The sequence below is a fragment of the Macaca fascicularis genome, chromosome 13 (assembly GCF_037993035.2).
Source record: "Macaca fascicularis isolate 582-1 chromosome 13, T2T-MFA8v1.1".
In the NCBI taxonomy this organism is placed as follows: domain Eukaryota; kingdom Metazoa; phylum Chordata; class Mammalia; order Primates; family Cercopithecidae; genus Macaca; species Macaca fascicularis.
This window is the reverse complement of record NC_088387.1, coordinates 16,404,569-16,417,957: the sequence shown is the minus strand read 5'-3', so window position 1 is coordinate 16,417,957 and position 13,389 is coordinate 16,404,569. Positions and strand designations below refer to the sequence as shown.

Sequence of the window (13,389 nt, the reverse complement as noted above, 5' to 3'; positions counted from 1 at the left end):
TCTCGCATGCTGAACCATGCTGTGCTTACCGCGGGGTGGTGCCACGCAGACACCGGGCAGCTCTGCCCAACAGGAAGAACAGGCTTGAGCTGAGCGCAGAGCCATGAGCCAATTCTAACTCCTGTCTCCCCAACCTCCCCATTTCCCTGCAGACAACGTGGTGATGTTCTCTGAGAAGGATGAATTTGAGAAGCTGACAGCAACTCCAGCAAAGCCCACCAAGAGGTATGTGGAAGCCCCCAGCACCAGGCTGAAGCTGGGGTCCTGTGGATCCTGAGCAGGGAGGGGAGCCAGGGTGCAGCCAGGTGCACTGACAGGCTAGCCTGGGACACCATGGGGATGTTCAGGGACAGACAGTCCCTGCCGCCTCTCTGCTGACTGGCAGGGGTCAGGCGGTGTGAGGAGCCTGTGGGAACAGCTGCCTGCTGCTCTCGGGTGAGGCTCCTGTCCCTGCACCCTGCCAAATTCCCTGGGCCTTCCTCCTTAACATCCGACTTCCTCATGCCCCTTCTCCAGACCTGGAGGACAGAACGTAAGCCAAGGATGCATGCAGCAGCCCCTATGACTGCTGCTGCAGCCAACACACCAGTACCACTCGCGGCGGTGCCAATACTGCTGCCACCGCAATGCTGGTAACAACCGCGGTGATGATGGCTAACAGCATTCGGTGCCTGCTGCCCACCAGGTGCTGGGCTCGGGCTGTGAACACATCTCCCCTCCACAGCCAGGAGCAAGGTGCTCACATCATCCCTGTTTATAGGATACCACACTGGGGTGTGGAAGTTGTCACTTGCCCAAGGTCACACATTAGTGAGCAGCAGGGCTGGGGTCTGAGTCCAGGCTCCCAAGGAGCCACGTGGCGTAAAGAGGCCCCTGGAGGAGGAGATTTGGCAGGTAAAGCCTTTCCCGTGTTTCCCACACAGGAAGGTGTGGAACCAGCCCCTGCTCTGAAATCGAGGGAAGAGGGAAGTCAATGTTCTATTCATCCAGTGGGATGGTCATTTGGACTTTGTCCTGCATAGCTTCCAAAAATCAACCCCACAGCACGAGTTCCCAGCCTGGCAATGTGCCTGGACACCACTGCCAGCCTCTGCCCCACGGCCACTGCAGGCTGCGCTGGAAGGACACCCCCACAACAGTGCCTCCCTTGGCAGATGGGGCACAGAGGCCACCAGAAAGTCACCAAACCGGTTAGAGGAAGAGCAGAGGTTAAGCCCTCCTCTCCTGCCCCCACCCCATGATCTTCCTGTGGTTCGCCTTGCAAAGCCATTCCTGTCGAGAAATAATGATCGATCCAGCATCTGTGTGGAGCTTTGGCATTCATAAAGCACTGCCAGGTGCATTGTCTCACCTGGGAAACTCCAACGTCTCTTCACACCCCTGACACACGGGCAGGAGGCAGACAAATACGAAGTCTTTGCATACGAGGAAGGAAAAGCGGAGTATGTGTTGGGGTGGTTATTTCCTCCAAGTGACTCAATTCCAGTTGATCAGTTTTCAGCCACCACCACCCCTGCAGGAATTTGTGGTCTAAGCCCCATTGTGCCTGACTGGCGGGAGGTGCCAGATCCAAGCTGCTGCTCCCAGGACCCAGGGCAGGACCTGGTCACCCTGCGTGGATGTCTTAAATAGGGCCTCCCTAGAGACTGAACGTGCTCCTCAGCCTCCAGCCCAGCCTTTTCTCATTCTGTCTCAGCCTCTCCCTTCTGTTTTTCAGGCTTTTCTTATTTCCAGAAATTAAAAGGGCAGAGACATGCCCCATGACTTGAGTTGCAGTTGAAGACAGGGAAAATTCAGAGGCCCTGCTAGGAAAAAATATATACTTATTTCATATACAAATATTACATACAAATTGAACCCTGACAATTGTACATTAAAAGACAGCAAGGCACTGAGCTTTTGTCCCTGCTGTTTGTCCTTGGGTCTTGGAGACAGGACCTGGGGTGCCACCTCACCTGCTCCATCTCACCTGCTCCACCTCACCTGCTCCATCTCACCTGCTCCACCTCACCTGCTCCATCTCACCTGCTCCATCTCACCTGCTCTCAAGTGGGGACAGCGATGGGCCCTACCACCTCCTTGTGAGGCCCTGAAGCCTGATGAGGAAGTGGATCCCACTGGGGCTTCATGATGGTTCTCATTTTCTTTGTATTACCCTGTCTGTAGGGTTGTGTTTGCCTGTGGGCTTCACTGCTGTAACCTAGTTACTAACAAATATAATCCTTTTTTTAAGAAAAAAAAGGTCTTCAGCCAAACCACAGGAAGCAAGCAGGATGCCTCTAAAAAAGAATATTGTTTTTCATAGACTTGGAATGGTTTTAAGAGAGTTTCAGCTCCAACCCACATGTGCCAAGGGCAGAACCTGGGTTCTTTGTGGGCTGTGAACCACAAGGTGGCATGAACCTGGGCTTCGTGCCTCCGACCGCCCACCCACCTCACCCGCTGGGGCTTGCTGTGCCACCCTCTGCAATGCACACAGGTCAGCCAGGTCACCCCCCTAGTCAAGAGGGGGCTTTCCAGGCATAAGGCTCCATTCAGCTCCCTTTTCAATGACTCCAGACAGCCAGCACGGATTCAGTGCCAGCCACATCAATCTATTTGCTTAACACGAAGACACCAGGTGAACTTGGTGCTTACTGGGATCAGATACAGGGATCTAGGACATATTCAATGAACCTTTATGGAGCATCCACTGCATGTCAGATAGCAGAGAGGAGAGGCCTGTGGATGCCTCCCACGCTCAGTGGCAGCCCCAGCCCATAGACGCCTGCAGGTCACCCACGATGGACTTGTTTGGAAGGAAGCAGGAAGCCACCGGTGTATCTGTCTCATCTCACGTCCCCTGGTCCCGTGCCCACAAGGTGCCCAGTTGAAAAACAAGTCATTGCCCCCCACTGTCCACAGCTGGGCAATGGACAAGTTCACCACAGGAGAACCTGTCAGGGCTGCAGTCCCCCCAGGCGCTGCTAATGACCATCGCTCTTGTTTTTGCAGCGAGAACGATGCCTCGTCCGAGAATGAGCAGCTGCTGAGCCGGAGTGTGGACAGTGACGAGGAGCCCGCCCCTGACAAGCAGGGCTCCCCGGAGCTGTGCCTGCTGTCGCTGGTTCACCTGGCCAGGGAGAAGTCTGCCACCAGCAACAAGTCAGCTGGGGTGAGGCTCCTGCAGATGCCGTGATGAGCTGTGAGATGTGGCCCCCTCACAGCCACAAGACTAGAACTTTCTCACCGAATCAGTTCTCCTGCAAGACGGGGTGTTTCTCCCAAAAGTCCAAGCAAGGAGACCTGGACAGTGACAGGTTCACAGCAAGATAGTTAAAAGGGGGGAAAAAACTTTCTTTCCTTTTTTTTTTTTTTTTTTGAGATGGGACCCAGCCTGTCTGTCACCCAGCCTGGGGTGCAGTGGTGCGATCTCGGCTCACTGCAACCTCCGCCTCCTGGGTTCAAGCAATTCTTCTGTCTCAGCCTCCCAAGTAGCTAGGACTACAGGCGCATGCTGCCATGCCCAGCTAGTTTTTTTGTATTTTAGTAGAGACGAGGTTTCACTGTGTTGCCCAGGCTGATCTCAAACTCCTGAGTTCAGGCAATCCACCTGCCTCAGCCTCCCAAAGCGCTAGGATTACAGGTGTGAGCCATCACACCCAACCACTTTGTTTTTATTATATAGCTTCATACACAAACATGAAAAAGAATAAGCAAAGAGAAAAAAGGTAAAATCACTTGGAATGCCAGACGGCAGAAAAAGACCCTTGTAAATATACTGGGTTTTATCCAGCCAGACAATTTTCTAAACACACACACACACACACACACACACACACACACACACACACACACACACACACTTTTCTTGTATGCATTTTTAAAAATATAAAAACAGGCTCACATGTAGAAACTGTCCCCAGGGTTTTATCACCTACTGCCCTGTAATGTGCCGTGGCCAGGAGCAGGGCAGGGGTGGGGGCAGAGATGACCAGAGCCCTCTTGGGCTCCCTGTGGACCTGGCCTGTGGTCGTCCCTCTAGTCTGTGCCCTGGCTGCAGACCCCAGCCGCAGGACAGCTGTGTTGCTAGGCAACATCACTGATGGCAAAAACGCCCAGTTGGGATCCTGGCTCCGGCCTGGTCCTGATAGGATGCCATGCTCTGCCTGCTCCGAGTTCAGTGACCTCGGTAATGGGGCTGCCACTTGCAGAGACCCTGGAAGCCTGTGGGGTTGTTACAAAAGAAATAGGTAGCCGTGGCCCCGGGACTCTTCAGCCAGGGCCACTGAGCACCTGTGCACCATGGGCCTGGTCTCCTGGCACCAGCCACATGATCCAGGATGGGAGCCCCGCACGGCTCTGCTGCAGCACAGGTGTCCTGAGGGCAAGTGGGGGTCCCCATGGTCATCTTTTCAAACAGACTGATGCCGGGGTATCCCCAACTATCTTCTGAGTCTGACCACCCAGCTGAGCCTGAGAAGATGTTTGAGTGGGAAGACCTGAAGGAGACCCTCCTCCCTGTGTGTTGGGGCTGGGGTGCTGACACGGGGCTGGGGTGCTGACACGGGGGCTGGGTGCAGCGTCTCTGGTGTCAGGCGTAGCTGCTGCCTGTCCCTGCTGACATGGAAGATTTGCCTCCTCACTACTGTTGCCCATCTCTGGAGGTGAAAATTCTCCTGACTCTTTTTTACAGATTCAAAGCCGGAGGAAAAAGATCTTGGATGTGTATGCCAACGTGTGTGGAGTCGTGGAAGGTAAGCTGAGAGAGGTGGTGTAGACATAAGAGCTGTGGTCCTGTGAGGGGAACTCAGGAAAGTCGCCCATCCAGTTGCCGCACTCTGGTCAGAACGGCCACTGGAACCGACTTCAGGTGTGGAGAAACAGAATCTGGCTCCCAGATATTAGAAGGCATCTCCCAGTGCTTCCATGGGCCTTCCCCTCATGGCGGGAGACAGCCCGGTGCAGGCACCCACTACAGAGACACGCAGGGTCGGGGAGCAGCAGCCATGGAGCCTTGGACCTCCCGTGTCCCCAGTGCCCATCTCCACACTGGCATCGTCATCTGGGAAACATAGTCACTTAGTCACTTATCCTAGACTTAGCCGCCCTCTCCCTGCCCTCGAGCATCCTCGATGTCCGAAGGCCCTGGGAGCCTCCAGCCTCCCCTCCCAGCGGCCTTCCGAGCCAAGTCAGTGTCTCCCCGTAACCTGGGCTTGGGTGTGGGCAGGTAAAAGGCAACAGGACAGGGCCATCAGTGCTGCAATCTGAAATCATAATCCTCAGCTTCCAGTTCCTGCAAAATCCTCTTTCTAAATTACCTTCTTATTAACCCCAAAGATAAACCCCTCGTGGCTGAGGTCAGGAGTTTTCCTGCTGCTGGCCTCGCTGGCCTCCCTCCTCGGACTCCTTGATCCCGGGCAGCGGGAGTGGAGCCTGGTGCATGCCAGGCAGCTTGCCAATGCTCCCAATACCCCTCCTCCCACCCCCACACCCCATCGTAGGCCAAGTGCAGCCCCCTGTTCCCTGGCAGGCTTTCTGGTCCAGTGCTTTGTTGGCCAGAAATAACTATACTGTGGGTGAGCTCCAGGGCCAAGAATTCTTGGCTGCCGCTGAAACATGGCATCTCTCCATAAACACATGCCCCAGGTCAGCCTGCCTGATCTCACCTGGCATGGCCTGGGGCTGTCAGCTGCCCAGGGGAGGATGGTCTAGGACTCACCTTCCATCCACCAGCAAGCTCTTCTCTGTTCCAAAAAATATTGAGTTCACACCCCGGGACAGGGGTTTTCAAACCTCAGCCAGGGCTGAGAACTTGTGCTCTGTGCCCAGCCCTGATGAATATTAGAGTCACCTGCAGGTCTTAACAGCATCTCTGCCCATCCAGCCCACCCAATCTGCCCCAACACCCTGATGTAATTAGTCAGGGGTGAATCCCAGGCATCTGCGTCTCTGTTTTTTGTTTTGTTTTGTTTTGTTTTTAATTAAACTTTTTATTTTGAGATACTTCTTACCATGCAGTGGTAAGAGAGAATACAGAGAGATCCTGCAAGCCCTTTACCCAGTTTCTCCTCATGATAACATCTTACAAAACTATACACAGAAGTCACAACCAGGACACTGATATCGACACAGTGAAGCTAGACTCAGCTCCCATACAAAAACTCCTCGTGTTGTCCTTTTACAGCCACAGCCAATTCCCACCCGTCTCACCCTCACCTAGGCCCCTGGAAACCAGTAATCTGTTCTCCATTCCTACAGTTTTGTCATTTCAAGAGTGTTATAAAAGCGGAATCACATAGTATGTAACCATTGGTGAATGGCCTTTTTCACTCAGCATAATTCACTGGAGGTCCAGCCGGGTTGTTGCATGTATCAATCGTCCATTCCTCTCTCTTGCTGAGTAGTAATCTGTGGCATAAACAGACCAGAGCTGATTTAACCATTCACTTGCTGAAGGACATCAGGGTTATTGCCACTTAAGGGCTATTATGAACAAAGGTGCTATAAATATTTGTGTATAGGTTTTCGTGTGGACATCAGTCGTGATTTATCCAGGATAAAGACCCAGGAGTACATTTGTTGGCTTGTATGATAGTTGCGTGGTTGGTTTTTTTAAAAAACTGCCAAACTGTTTTCCAAAGTTGTTGTACCATTTTACATTCCTACGAGCAGTGTGTGAATGGTCTAGTTTCTCCATATCCTTGCCAGCATTTGGTGGTGTTACTATGTTTTATTTTAGCTATTCTGAGAAGTGTGTTATGATATCTTAGTGTGGTCTTAATTTGCATGTTCCTATTGTTTGAATATCCTTTCTTGTGTTTATTTTTCATCTGTATGTCCTCTTCAGTAAAATGAATGTTTCTTCATGTCTTTGCCCATTTTTCAATGGCATTATATGATTTTTTGCTGTTGAGTTTTGAGGGTTTTTAACAATATATTCTAGACACTAGTCCTATGATGGATATGTGGTTTTGTAAATGTTTTCTCTATTCTATAGCTAGTTTAACTTATCTTTTCAGTCTCTTAACAGGGTCTTTCACAGAATTATGCTTTAAATTTTTATGAGTCAAATTTATGAAACTAATTATAAAGTTTCCCTTTTATGGATGGTGCTTTTGGTGTCAAATCTAAGCTCTCTCTTGCCTAGTCCTAGATCCCAGAGATTTGCTCCCACAATTTTTTCTAGAAGTTTTATAGCTTAATGTTTTATATTTAAGTCCACATAGTTTTTATGTTTTGCATTTAAGTTCACATAGTTCACATTTTGCAGTTAAGTTTGAGTTGATTCTTATAGAAGATATGAAATTGGATCAAAGTTCTTTTTTTGTCTATGGATATCCAATTGCTCCAGCACTGTTTTTTTTTTTTTTTTTTTTTTTGAAAAAGTATCTTTCCTCCATTGAATTGCTTTTCAAACTTTGTCAAAAATCAGTTTGGTATATTTGTATGGGTCTATTTTCTGGGGTCACTGTTCTGTTGTATTGATCTACATGTCTGTCCCTCTTATAATACCACACATTCTTGATTCTTGTATAAGTTATATAATAACTTATATAAGTCTTGAAATCAAATAGACTGCTCCCACTTTCTTCTTTCAAAAATCTTTTAGCTATTCTAGTTCCTTTGTCTTTCTATATAAGTTTTAGAATAGTCTTCCCTATATGTACAAAATGCCTTGCTGGGATTTTAATGAGTTGCAACAAAACTGTATATCAATTGGGAAGATTTGACATCTTTATTATGTTGAATCTTCTGAGCCATGGACATGGTATATCTCTTCATTTATTTAGCACAACTTTAAATTTTTTTATCTACATTGTGTAGTTTCCAAAAGACAAGTTCTATGCATATTTTGCTAGATTTACATCGTAAGTATATCGTTTATTTTTTGAGCAGCTGTAAATGATAATTTAAATTCAGTAGCCATACATTCATTGTTAGCTATATAGAAATACAATTGATTTTTGTATGTTTATCATGTATCCTGTGACCTTGCTGAATTCACTTATAAGATCTGGGAGTCTTCTTGTAGATTCCTTGGGATTTTCTATATAGATAATCACATCTGCAAATGGGACCGTTTTATTTCTTCCTTTCCAATGTGTATACCTTTTCCTTCCTTTTCTCATTTTATTGCACTGGCTACACCTTCCAGCGCTACAGTGAATGTAAGTGATGAAGCAGAAGCAGAAATCCTTGCCTCATTTCTGATCTTAAAAGCATTCCATTTTTCACCATTAAGTATAATATTAGCTCTAGGCTTTTTATAAATTGTTGACATTAATTTTTTGAGTGGATTACAGTAGTTTTTAAATATTGAACCAGCCTTGCCTCCCATACCTGATGTGGTACAATTCTTTTTTATATGGTTGCATTCCATTTGCTAATGTTTTGTTAAGGATTTTGCATTTATATTCATGAGAGATATTGGTCTGTGGTTTGTGGTTTGTTTTTTGTCTTTGTCTGGTTTTGGTATCCAGTTTATACTACCCTCACAGAGTAAGTTTTCTATGTCTAGAAAATATAGTGTAGAATTGCTATTAATTATTTCTTAAACATTTTGTAGAATTCTTCAGTGAAATCATGTGGACCTAAAGATTTCTTTTGGGGAGTTTTTGTTTGTTTGTTTTTTGAGATGGAGTCTTGCTCTGTCACCCAGGTTGGAGTGCAGTGGCACGATCCTGGTTCACTGCAACCTCTGCCTCCCAAGTTCAAGCGATTCTACTGCCTCAGCCTCCCAAGTAGCTGGGATTATAGGCTCGTGCCACCACAGCCCAGCTAATTTTTTTTTTTGAGATGGAGTCTCACCCTGTCCCAGGCTGGCAACCTCCACCTCCCAGGTTCAAGTGATTCTCCTGCCTCAGCCTCCTGAGTAGCTAGGATTACATGTATATGCTACCATGCCCAGCTAATTTCTGTATTTTTTAGTAGAGATGGGGTTTCACCATGTTGGTCAGGCTGGTCTTGAATTCCTGACCGTGCGGTCCACCTGCTTTGGTCTCCCAAAATGCTGGGATTACAGGCGTGAGCCATCATGCCTGGCCCTAATTTTTGTATTTTAGTAGAAACAGGGTTTCACCATCTTGGCCAGAGTGGTCTTGAACTCCTGACCTCAAGCAACATAACCACCTCGGCCTCTCAAAGTGCTGGGATTACAGGCGTGAGCCACCGCGTTTGGCTGAAGATTTTTACAGTTACACATTCAGCTTCCTTAATAGTTATAAGTCTGTTCAAATGATCTGTTTTACATTGGGTAAGTTGTGATAGTTTATGTTTTTTGAGGAACTGTTTATTTTCACCTGTCAAATTTATATGTATAGAGTTAAAGTTGCATAGTTTTCCCTTATTATCTGTTTGATATCTATGGTGTCTGTAGTAATATCTCCTGCTTCTTTCTTGATATTGGTAATTTGTGTCTTGTCTATTTTTTTCCTTGTCAGTTATATTGATCTTTTCAAATAACTGTTTCTTTTCATATTGCTCTCTTTTACTTTACTGTTTTCAATTTCAGTGATTACTGCTCTTATTTCTAAATTACTTATTTCCTTCTATGTACATTTGGTTTATTTTGTTAATCTTTTTCTAAGTGCTTGAGATGGGAGCTTAGATTATTAAGAGATTTCCTCCTTTGTGTTTCTGCTATAAATTTTCCTCTCAGTACTACTTCAGCTGTGTCTCACAAATACTGACATCTGGTATTTTTATTTTCATTCATTTTTAAATTTTCTTTGAGACTTCCTCTTTGACCTGTGGATTATTTAGAAGACTGTTGTCTAGTTTTCAAATGTGTAAAGATTTTTCTGTTATTGATTTAAATTCTAATTATATTGTGGTAGGGGAATATATTTTGTATAGTTTCAATTCTTTTAATTTGTTGAGGTGTAAGGCCCATAATTATAAAGAATGTGTATTCTGCTGTTGTTGAATGGAGTGTTCTATAAATGTTGATTAGATCTTGTTGGTTGATGATGTTGGTAAGTTCTATATTCTTGCTGATTTTTTTCTAATTGTTCTATCATTTACTGAGGGAGGAATGTTAAAGTTTTCAACTATAATTGTGGGCTTATCTCTTCTTTCAGGTCTATCAGTTTTTGTTTCACATATTTTGGAGCTCTGTTGTTTGGTGCATATTCATTTAGGATTGCTATGTCTTCTTGGATTGACCCTTTTATCATTATTAAATGTCACTTTCTGGTAATTTTTTTCCTCTGAAGTCTACTTTAACTGATGTTATAGCCATTCTGCCTTCCTTTTATTAAAGTTTGCATGATATGTATTTTTCCATCCTTTTACTTCCAACCAGCCTCTCTCATTATATTGAAGTGAGTTTCTTGTAGGCAGCATATAACTGAGTATATTTTAAAATCTCCTCTACCAAGTTCTGCCTTTTAGGTTTTTGTTTGTTTGTTTGTCTGTTTTTTATGGAGTTTCCGCTCCTGTTGCCCAGGCTGGAGTGCAATGGTGTGATCTTGGCTCACTGCAACCTCTGCTTCCCAGGTTCAAGCAATTCTCCTGCCTCAGCCTTTCAAGTAGCTGGGATCACAGGCATGCACCACCACACCAGCTAATTTTGTATATTTAGTAGAAACAGGGTTTCACCATGTTGGCCAGGCAGGTCTCAAACTCCTGACCTCAGCTGATCCACCTGCCTTGGCCTCCCAAAGTGCTGGTATTACAGGCATAAGCCACCACACCCAGCCTTTAGTTGGTATTTAAACCATTGACATTAAATGTAGTCATTATTATGTTAGGGCTTAATTAAGTCTGCTATTTTATATTTTGTTTACTATTTGTTGTCTCTGTTTTTCATTTCTGTGTTTTTGTATTCCTGCTTTTCTGTGGGTCACTTGAACATATTTCAGAATTTGATTTTGGTGTTTTTTGAGTGATATGTTTTGATTTTATCTTTTTCCATAGTTATTTTAGTAGTTTGTCTAGAGATTGCATTTACACATACAACTTATCAGTCTACTGGTGTTATTAGTATTTTTTTTATTTTTATTTTTGAGATGGAGTCTTGCTCTGTTGCCCAGGTTGGAGAGCAGTGGCGCAATCTCAGCTCACTGCAACCTCCGCCTCCCAGGTTCAAGTGATTCTCCTGCCTCAGCCTTCCGAGTAGCTGGGATTACAGCTGTGCACCACCATGCCAACCAGTTGTGTTTTTAGTAGAGACAGGGTTTCACCATGTTGGCCGGGCTGGTCTCGAACTCCTGACCTCAGGTGAACTGCCCACCTCGGCCTCCCAAAGTCCTTGGTTTACAGGTGTGAGCCACTGTGTCTGGCCTTCCTGGTGTTATTATTTTGCCAGTTTGAATGAAGTATAAAAACTTTACCTTTCTCTTTGTCCCTTTACCTTCCCTGTTTATAGTAGTTGTAAATATTTCCTCTACATATATTTAGAACAACATAAATTGCTTCAACTGCCTAACATAATTCAGAAAACTTAAAAAGGGAAGGAAAGTCTATTTTATTTCCCTGAATTTTTGCTCACTATGTTCTTTTCTGTCTTTTCTGATGTCTCAAGTTTCATTCTTTTATTATTTCCTTTCTGTTTATAGAATTTCCTTTTGCTTCTTTTAGGGTGGTCTGCTGGTGAAAAATTCTTAATTTTTCTTTGGCTTGGAATGTCTTGATATTCTCATGTCATCCTGAAGGATATTTTCACTCAGCTCACTGCAACCTGGTATGCAACTCTGGGTTGAAAGTTCTCTTCCTTCAGTACTTGGAAATACTGTGCTACTTCTCTCTGGTCTCCAGGTTTCTGATTATAAATTTACTGTCATTCTAATTGTTTTCTCTCTCTAGGTCAGGCGTTGTTTTTCTTTGGCTGTTTCTAAGACTTCGTCTTTAGTTTTCAGAAGTTCATTTATGATGTATCTTGACATGAATATATTTGGGTTTATCCTGTTTGGGATTTGCTTAGCTTCTTGAATCTGTAGACTTGTATCTCTTTACAAATTTGGGGAGTTTTAAGCCATCATTTATTTGAGTACTTTAGTCCCACTCTCTTCTCCTCTCCTTCTGAAACTTCATGACGCAAATGTTAGCTCTTTTGTTATAACCCCACAGTTCCCTAAGGCTCTGTGTTTTTCAGTTTATTTTCTCTGATTGAGTAATTTCCACTGCTAGCTTCCATTATCCATCTCACTGATTCTTTCCTCTGTCTTTACTCTGCCATTGGGCACATCCACTGAGCTTTTTATTGTGGTTATTGTATTTTTTTAGTTCTAATATTTTCATTTCTTTTATACATTTTGTATATTTTCGCTGAGGATTTCTATTTTTTTCTATTTTCTATTTCTGTTTTTCTATTATTGCATTTGTTTTAAGCATGTTCATAATTGCTTGTTGAAGCACTTTTATTATGGCTTCTTTAAAACCTTTTTCAGATTATCTAACATCTGTCATCTCAGTGTTAGCATCTATTGTTTTTCTTTTTTTACTCATTTGACATCTTCCTGGTTCTTGGTATGATGAGTGAATTCACTTTGAAACCTGTATAGTTTTATGTCCTGATATGAAACTCTGGGTCTTATTTAAGCCTTCCATTTTAGCTGACTCCTTTCGATAGGCAGCCCTGTGGCAGGAGAATGAGGGTGCTGTCTTGCTACTGTTAGGTGAAGGTAGACATCCAAATTCCCCACTCAACCTTCACTAACACCCAAGGGACTCCTTTTTACTGCTTTTCGGGTTTGGGAGTATGGCTCCTGACATGGTCACCACAGGGGCAGAGGAGTTGTTACCAGCTGGTTGATGAGAAAGCCCCATCTCCCTACATGGCCTTTCCTGACACCACCTGGCACAGTGTTACAGCTTGGTGAGGGTGGAAGTCTAGGCTCCCCACTCAGTCTTTGCTACCCTGGATGGAGTGGGGACACAGTTTTTCTGTGGTGTTTGGCTGGAATAGAGCAATTATTGTCTAAATGTTTTATGCTTGCTAGGCTGCTCTTTTCCTAGTGCTCTGACTAGAGAGGGAAGACTTTTGTTGGGGCTGTTTTTGTCTGTGGTTGCTATTATTTCTGGATTTTTGGACTTTTCTGCCCCATGTCTGGAATTTATGAGGCAAAAGAAAACCCAGGGAACTCACCACCATCACCATCCTTAGGTATCGAGGTCCCTAGTTGGTCCATCTTCTTTTCTCCACTTTTCAGAGACTTCTTGTATTTGTTTTATACGGAATGTTCAGGGCTTTTAGCTGCACTTAGTGGGAGGATTAGGGAAAATTATATCTACTCATCTTCCAGAAGCAGCAATATCAAGTTTTTAAATGCTCCTAGGTAAGTCTAATGTACCGTGAACCCCCAAAACCATCAGACCACTGAGTTGGCAGTGACTTGGTTCAGATAACCCCAATCTGGGGCTATCATTGAGAGCACCCATTACAAAGTTGACTACTATTCCCTAAAG

At 44.9% G+C, this 13,389-nt stretch overlaps 2 protein-coding genes across 5 annotated transcripts in view; one reads left to right on the top strand and one right to left on the bottom strand.

Annotated features, from left to right (window-relative positions):
- Window positions 1-13,389, bottom strand: part of CCDC138 (coiled-coil domain containing 138) — a 139,073-nt gene that overhangs the window by 4,075 nt on the left and 121,609 nt on the right. The gene's annotated exons all lie outside the window — the stretch shown is intronic.
- Window positions 1-13,389, top strand: part of EDAR (ectodysplasin A receptor) — a 94,225-nt gene that overhangs the window by 77,681 nt on the left and 3,155 nt on the right. For all 4 annotated transcript variants that reach the window (XM_065526787.2, XM_005575225.5, XM_005575224.5 and 1 more), the window contains 3 exons: window positions 153-225; window positions 2,995-3,154; window positions 4,676-4,736. In XM_065526787.2, the coding sequence (XP_065382859.1) occupies window positions 153-225; window positions 2,995-3,154; window positions 4,676-4,736 (294 nt within the window). The remainder of the gene's footprint in view (window positions 1-152; window positions 226-2,994; window positions 3,155-4,675; window positions 4,737-13,389) is intronic.